Below are 8,626 nucleotides of genomic sequence, written 5' to 3'. Positions count from 1 at the left end.
CTATTATATTGTTGCAGACATTGAGGTATGGTCTTGACTCCACATTTCTTTTAAAGATGTTGGACCAATTCTGAAAATTTCAGCCTAAAAATGAGAGTAGTTAAGATGCAAAAATGAGGTTACTGAAGAAGGATACCGAGGTCTGTTCCAAAGCTGTATAGCAGGCAAAACTAGCATCTGCTGTAATAAGAGTAAACCAAGTTTGAACTAATCCTTTCAAATAAAGGGAGTAATTTTCCGTAGAAAAAAATACTTTCTTTGCCGCGACAAATGTTTAAATAGTCTTAAAATCATGCTTATGTAGTGAAATAAACTGCTTTCTTGTATCTGATGTTAGCATTTTTTCTTCAGTGGATATGGCATGATAACATGCAATTTCTTCAAGACAAGAACATTTTTGAACATACGTATTTTGGGTAAGTTTTTCATTAAAAATGAGATTTTAAGATGTCTTTCCTTTACATATATTTTTATTATTTATTTTAGTTAACAAATAAAATTATTGACTCTAGGTTTATGTGGCAGCTGTGTAGTAGCATCCCAAGCACACTACCAGATCCAAAAGCGGTATCCCTGATGACAGCAAAGGTAAACACTTCAAAAGTGTATAATGCTTATTTTAAATAGAAGCTGTTTATATTTTAACTCAGACATTTTATAATTAATGGTGCAATTTTTTTTTTCAGTTAAGCACTTCCTTTGTACTAGAGACATTTATCCATTCAAAGGAAAAGGTATTCTACTTGCTTGTAAATTCTCATTAAGTAGCTGCATGAATATAGTAAATGTCTGTACTTATTCATTAAAGAAGTATAGTTTTGATATGTAGTAAGTGTAGTAGATGATAGGAATTTAAAAAGACATTTTAATAAATTTATAGTAAACACTGCATAATGGAAAAAAATGTGGGTTCCAGTTTTAGCTTACTTTGTTCCTGATGTTTTGCTGAGCCAACAAATCTTGTGTTCTTTTTGTTTGAGAATTCTTGGGTGATTCAGAGATGAGAACTGTAATTTTATCAAGCACTTTTAAAAATTTGACTAACATTGTCTACCTTTAAACAACAGGTGTGCTCATGAATTTTCTAAGTTTTAAATAGTAACATAAAGAGAAAGTTTATTCCATCTGAACCATCTTTTTTTTCAGTTAGATTTTTACTTCCTTCTTGTCTGGCATAACGCTACTAATTCTAGATCCATCCAGGGTTAGTAAGAATATGATTGCAATTACAGTTGGACAGAATTGCTTGGATAATAACTACACATTATATATGACTTGCATTAGTTTTAAAGCACATACTGCTATTTTTGTGTAGGTGCAACTCATTACTAGTTTATAAAACTAGTGATCATTTAGTGTTTTTTAACTGCATTTGTTTTTAATTCAGTAATTAACTGACCATTTAGAAATATTTAAAGATTAGATTTTAACTTACTATTTTAAGTTACAGCTTTTTCTCTATTTCTTTTACAGCCTACAATGCTTCAGTGGATTGAACTGTTAACAAAACAATTTAATAACAGTCAGGCAGCGTGTGAGGTAAGTGACTTAGGAACTCAACAAAGTACAAACCAACTTCCAATTCCAACAAACCATACTCCTATATGTTTTACTTTTCTAGAGGTTCACATCTCTGGAATATTCTGGGATATAAGCTTCTATGTTTGGCATATTTGTGCACTGTGAGATGAAATTCATCCTCTCTGACCATTACAGATGCTGGAAAATAACCTGACTTTTATTTTCAGAAACCTGTGGCGAGACCGCAGGCCAAAATCATTTTGGAACTGGAATAAAAGACTAGTTGTATCACATCCTCTTTATTTGATTGATTATTTCATATTGATTTGTCTTATGTTACAGAACAGTTTAAGTGAGATCATACAAAAGAAATAGACAAATTCGTGCTGAAGGAATAGAATGGAGGGGAATGGAGGAGAGAACAGTGGGGTAAAGGGCCATGGTGCAATGACAGGGCTTAGAAAAGTGGGTTGTGCCAGACTTAGTTGAAAATAAATTCATACAGAATCTTGCTAGTGAATTGAGGATCTAGAACGTAATGTGTATACAAACTGAAGGCTTCAAGAAGAAAGAGAAAAAAATGAAGCGATGGTTTTATATAAAAATCTTCAGGAAGCTGTTTAAAAGGAATCAGGGAAAAAGTAGAGAGAGAATGAGAAATCATGGGCAAAGAATTCACTGTAGTGTTGGTGAAAACACAGTTTTTAGATATTGAAGAGAAAATTGTAATGGACTTTCTGTGATAATTTGAATGTGCAAAGACTCTTAATACACACTGTATCCTGCAATAGAGTTTATTCAGTACATATGAATTTGATTCATTGTTCATTTATAAATTCTGGGTTGTTAAATCATTATGTGATTGTGTGACAGTTTCACTGGTATTGGGGTAGTCTTAAGGTACTTAAAACAAATAAAGATATTTAAAGTAGAAAAGAACACTAAGGTACAATTAAAAGGAAATAGCAACTTGGATTATTTATTTTCAACTGTTTATTTTTCCTTGTGGATAAAACAAAATTCTGGGAACAAGAAGACTCCTCTGAATTATTTGCTAGGTCTYACTTTGTATAAATCATTGTCTGTTACTGTAACTTATTTTCTGTTTTTGGAGATAGTAAGGCTTTTCCATGTTTAAAATCAAAAGGGACAGGAACTACGTTCTTCTTTAGGCCTATCCCTACTCTGCAAGATTCTTCAGTTTATGCTTCATTTGAGCATCACTTTGAATTCTGTTGACAACATTCTTCAGGATAAGCATGTCCTTTCAGATAACTGAATAATGACACGCAGAATACAGGAATAAGAATATATTGAATGTAAATTTGTATTAATGTTTATTGCTRTTGATTGCTATTTATTCCTTCCCTCTCATGCACCAAGGACATTTAGATTTCCACTGAATTAATGTTTGCTTTCTCCTTAATATCTGCAGTATCTCTTTAAACTTTAACACTGTGAAAGTTAGACTAGAATATATTTTTATGCTTTTTGATTTGGAACAAAACTAACAAAAGTATGTACCTTCTGCAGTGGTTTTTGGACCGTATGGCTGATGATGACTGGTGGCCAATGCAGATTCTAATCAAGTGTCCCAATCAGATTGTGAGACAGGTAAGAAAAAAATAATGTTGTTATATAGATCAGCTGACCACATCACCCATGAACAGAAATGGCTAATTATTGTGACACATATAATGGTTCTGAAAGTTTAGTGATACCTTTGTCTTACTCTTTTTCTCATTCTCAACAATAATATGTCAAGAAAATGTGTCATGTTTGTATAATACAATATAATAAATTACATATATTTGGTACTCTCTGTGAAAGCTTCTAAATTTCCCTTCTGCCTTTGTTTTTTAGGGGTAGATTTGATTTTTACAACGTTGGCTTATTATGCCATAAATTAATACTTTTTTCTGGAAGTGTTATTAAAGTGAAAAAAGAACTGTATTAGTAGCATTTGAATTTTCAGTTATCAATGAGATGTGTRTATTATTAATCGTTTCATTTATATGTATACTTTCTTTGCAAGTTATTTAGGTAAAAACTTATTATCAGCAATTACTTTCTCTCACCTGAATCTCTATTTAGGTTAAGTCATCTGATTATTATAGTAATATTTCCATAGAAAGACGTACATAGTTTCTGTATGCAACACCTCATTAAAGGAATATATTTCTTGGGAAAACTCTGCTAGTTCTTAGGTAAAGCTCTAATCCTTAATGAATGCTTTATAAATGAATATTTTTTTGTTTATAAATGAAAATAACCTGAAAGRATCTCCTTAAATTTTTCATAAAAGACCTGCTTATAGACAGAGGCAAAATAGAAGAAAGTTTACCAGAAATACCTGAACATTTCAGATGTGTGGATAGAAAGAAAAATTACTTTTATGGCCAGCAGACTTAAGGACATGCTTCAGTGCTATGCAGTGCGTGCTGATACAAAAGCTGGTTCTAGGCTCCTTCTATAAGAACTATTTTTAAAAAACAGTGACTGGTTGAGTACTCCTTTAAAATTTGATGTGTTGGTGCACTTACACTCCGAGTGTGATCATCTCGATCTCAGCCTTGATTTTGAAGCTCACATAGAGCTCACATAGACTGAATAGTCTTTGTTACAAAAAACATGTATTGTCATATATTAAAAAAAAAAAAAAGAATATACAGAATTTACTTATTTACCCATTTGCAGATGTTCCAGCGTTTGTGTATTCATGTGATACAGAGACTGAGGCCAGTCCATGCACATCTTTATCTCCAGCCAGGAATGGAAGACTGGTAAAATCATAGCACTTGAATATATATTTTTTTTATTTCATGAGTTCCAGCAGCTGCTTTTGTTTATTGAATTATTCAACATGGTCTTATAAAAATGAAACTGCTGTGTTGTTTCAATTTTTCTTTATTATTCTGCACTAAATGCTCTCATTCATTTAAAAATACTATTGTGATTGGAGAAGTCAGTGTATATAGATATATTAATTGAAGTGTTTATTCCCTTAGCTAGATTTTCAGCATGGCCTTTCTTTTCAATATCAATAACCAGCTGCAGGAGTAAATATGGCTACTTATGCATGGCAGTGTGATTGTAAGTTGGATCGAGAGATGCACAAGAGTCATTTTTAATTTTTAAATCCAATATAAGAGGTTGGAGATTAGAATCGAGTTTTGTGCCTGTAACTAAATCACAGTTTTAGTCACAAAGTAGAAAAAAGTATCAGATTCTGKTTTTTTTCTGCTAATTATCAAGCAAACTGTCACTTTATCTCCAATTATAAAATGTTGTTGATACTGATGTAATTGGATGAAGAAAAGTGCTCTTTTTTTTTTCCCTAATGCGTAATGGATTACATTTATAATCCTTTTCCCCAGCAAAAATGGCAGAGTTTGTGATAACTGTAATGCCAGAATAAAATTCACGACATGAAGATAYAGTTTTCATAACAAAAAGTAGAATGTAATTTTCTCTGGAAGCCTTATTTTAAAATACTATGCCATTTATTTTGTTCAGTGTTGATATCCAACTTCTAGTGGATGAATAAGGTTGAACATGTATGTTTTCTCTCTCGTCAGGATCCTTTCTCTGTGTTTCGGAGACTGCCTTTCCCTAGTGCCACAGTGTAGCCAGGCATAACAGCATTCTTATTTAAATTCAGGAAAATTGACATGCAAATCAAGTAGATGATATAAGGAGTAGGAGATTTCATAGACCGATTATTTTAAGTTTTTTTTCTCATTAGAATCTTGATTCAAAATACTAATTTTAATAACCATTCAGAATTTTAAGTGACAGGTGCTACTTTAATTTAAGCAAAGTTGTTATCTAGTTGACATAAGAGAAAGTATCAGAGATCTGAGTGGATCTGATAGTAGGACAGAGTGGAAAACTTGTGTTTTTTTCTGAAAATCTGTTTAGAGCAGTTCAAGATCATTTTATGTTCTGTCTGTCTGATGAAGTATCTAAACTGGGTTATGTTTTCAGTTCGGATGACATGGACGGTCCTGTGGAAGACATTGGCAGTCGCTCTTGTGTAACTCGCTTTGTGAAGACTCTCTTGTCAATTATGGAGCATGGTGTTAAGCCTCACAGTAAACATCTCACAGAATACTTTGCCTTTCTTTATGAATTTGCCAAAATGGGAGAAGAGGAAGTGAGTATAACCTTGCAATTTTACAAATTGTGTGTGTATATATATATACGTATGTATTTTTCAAGTAATTCAATATCTACATATTTCAGAGCCAGTTCTTGCTTTCACTGCAAGCCATATCAACAATGGTCCATTTCTACATGGGAACTAAAGGACCTGAAAATGTAAGTTGGAGTATCTTTCACAACAAGAACTAGTCTTTTGTATTTCACTTACGTGATCACTGATACTGTCTCCTGAACTTTTTCAGCTGTTAAATTGCTTCATACTCATATAATTTTTTATTTCACTGCTTAAGCAAATGTAATATTTATAAAAGATGTTGAATTGACTATGCTATAAATCAGTTTTCTATTTACTGAAAGAAAGATATTAAGTATAACACATATAAATAGCTCTTATGATACCGTTAGTGGTATCAGTTGGATTGTTTACTTCTTTTGTACAACTTACACATTTAAATTTACTTGCAATTTTTTTTATTAAATAGATCACTATATCAGGCTGTACAGTGACCTCAGTCTAGTTTTTGCATTTGGAAATGCATTTTAGTTTGTGCAAAAAGAACATCTGAATGTGAAAATGAAGTAACTAGATATTTATTTGATTTGCATCAGGCAAGTTTATTAAGGTGTTAAAAAAAAAAAAAATACTGAATATATGCAACATCTTCAGGCTCTTTGAAATTAAGATACATAATGTCCACATGGAAGTCATCCTTTTTCCCCTTCAGCCACAGGTTGAAGTACTTTCTGAGGAGGAAGGGGAGGAGGAGGAGGAAGAGGAAGATATACTTTCTTTAGCAGAAGAAAAATATAGGCCTGCTGCACTTGAAAAGATGGTTGCCCTGATTGCTCTTCTAGTTGAACAGTCTCGCTCRGAAAGGCAAGAGCTTCTGAAAAATTAAAAATCAATAGCAAATTCTAATCTAAATTATTTTGACATGAAATGAGGAGTTTTCGGGGGGGGGCGTTTTTATTTAACAACCATAAATGAACTTGTATGTGGGTAAGCTGCATTTTTGATGATTTTAAAGTAAATATTTTGTCATTTTTGACCAAAAAATAGATTCGACCTAAATCCTTGAATACATTGTTACCCTCATTCTTTCTTTTATTTGATCTAATTACAAAATATTTATTATTGTTCAGTTTTATTTCATTACCTTTGTTTTCGTTTATGTATTTTGATATGAGGATTATGAACTAACGTTCATAGTCCTGTATGTCTCCTCAAACCTGACTAACTTAATAGTTTCCAAAGGAAAGTGATAAAGGTTTTCTTGTATTTTAGGCATTTAACTTTGTCGCAAAATGACATGGCAGCATTAACAGGAGGAAAGGTAATTCATTTAAATATAAATGCATAAGCCTTAAAAGATATACACATATATGTGTGTATGTGAGTGTACATATGTAATTAAAAGATCGTAGTAATATGTTGTTATTTTTTACAGGGTTTTCCTTTTTTGTTTCAACATATCCGCGATGGTATCAACATTAGGCAAACTTGCAATCTCATTTTCAGTTTGTGCCGGTACAATAATCGACTTGCAGAACATGTAAGTATTAGAAGCTATACTATTTGTTGAAGATCTTTTCTAAAAGGTGTAATGGGGTGATTTATTATTTTAACTGAATAAGCATAAGTCTAAGTGAGTTTTGTTTGTTTTGTTTTTAAGATTGTGTCCATGCTTTTCACATCTATAGCAAAGTTGACTCCTGAGGTATGTAAACATACTGCCTGTCTATTAAATAATTTGTATTAATATTTTTCTGTTTTAAATTACTTAATCCTTTGCTAATCAAAAGTTCTGCATGGAAAATGATCCATGAAACTTTCTGTGACAGAAAATAAAGTCTAACTGCACTGTATATTAAGTCTTCTAAAGCAGAAATCTGGTTTGCAGTTTCAGATAAAAGTTTTATTCAAAGACAAATAACGTATTTCTAGATTCTCCACATATCTTTATCATCTGGTTGTCCAAGTTCTGGGGCATTATTTTGCAGTTCTGTGCATGCAAACACATTTCTTAGTTTGAATAAATTCTTGCCCTGATGATAACAAAAATCCTGAGAGTTCCAAATGAATTCCACATGAAAAATATATGCAGAGTGGAGAAGTGTATGTTCACACAAGGACATTCTTGTATGCTGCTGTCAGAAAAGGAAAATAAAAATTAGGAAAAATTGAGGGCTTGTCAAGCAGAGGAGACATAATCATGGTTGGGAAAGAAGCACATGCTACATGATTCTCATGACAGCTTTGCTTTGTGTGATAGAATGGGCACTATCAGATGACAATCTATTCCCTCCTTCATGCTAACATTTGCTACATTTTTATGCTTTTTTGCTTTGCACATATACATATGCACAATAGACACCCTTGGTGAGGTGCAAGATATAAAATAATAATAGTAACCATTTTATCAAAGCATTTTTAAAAGCTATGCAAGTCTTAACAAACTTAAAAAAAAAATGAGAGCTAACATGGTAGAGTAGAAATGTTGTGGTTTCAGAAGGAAACTGTATACCAATAATAATGAAGAGCTTAAACCCTTAATAATTATGTGATACTATTGGATAAACTTTTCAGGATGCATGTTACATGTTAYGCAAACACATGAAAATAATAGCTTACCTGAGATAGTGATACCTTCTATGTGTATAAAAGGGTAAATCAGTAAAGTCAACATTGTGCAGCTTAATATTTGCCCTTTGAGAATAATGTCTTACTTAAAATTGTATGCTGTTATTTTCTGTATACTGTGTACTTTTCACTGTAACTGTATACTTCTACTGCTGGTCATATCTAGTATGACAGTGGTGCCAAGCACTAGCTATAACCAGTGGCTTAATTCTACTRTATACATATGTGGATTGTTTACAGATGAAATAGTAAAGGATTAAAAGCATTTAGAATTTTCATGTCTGAAGTTCATAGAAATTT

At 32.1% G+C, this 8,626-nt stretch overlaps 1 protein-coding gene across 6 annotated transcripts in view; it reads left to right on the top strand.

Moving 5' to 3' along the window:
* Positions 1-8,626, top strand: part of USP34 (ubiquitin specific peptidase 34) — a 147,806-nt gene that overhangs the window by 118,270 nt on the left and 20,910 nt on the right. For 5 of the 6 annotated variants that reach the window (XM_085299152.1, XM_085299154.1, XM_085299155.1 and 2 more), the window contains 12 exons: positions 352-416; positions 513-588; positions 687-734; positions 1,474-1,539; positions 3,055-3,135; positions 4,219-4,304; positions 5,509-5,677; positions 5,767-5,841; positions 6,411-6,562; positions 6,971-7,019; positions 7,134-7,238; positions 7,359-7,403. In XM_085299152.1, coding sequence (XP_085155278.1) covers positions 352-416; positions 513-588; positions 687-734; positions 1,474-1,539; positions 3,055-3,135; positions 4,219-4,304; positions 5,509-5,677; positions 5,767-5,841; positions 6,411-6,562; positions 6,971-7,019; positions 7,134-7,238; positions 7,359-7,403 — 1,017 coding nt within the window. The remainder of the gene's footprint in view (positions 1-351; positions 417-512; positions 589-686; positions 735-1,473; positions 1,540-3,054; positions 3,136-4,218; positions 4,305-5,508; positions 5,678-5,766; positions 5,842-6,410; positions 6,563-6,970; positions 7,020-7,133; positions 7,239-7,358; positions 7,404-8,626) is intronic. The other variant, XM_085299153.1, reaches the window with a different exon arrangement.

Source organism: Rhea americana, unplaced genomic scaffold, assembly GCF_003343005.1.
Source record: "Rhea americana isolate MKP2758 unplaced genomic scaffold, rheAme1 scaffold_146, whole genome shotgun sequence".
Classification (NCBI taxonomy): domain Eukaryota; kingdom Metazoa; phylum Chordata; class Aves; order Rheiformes; family Rheidae; genus Rhea; species Rhea americana.
Note: the sequence above shows the minus strand (reverse complement) of the source record. Positions and strands in the feature narration are given on the sequence as shown.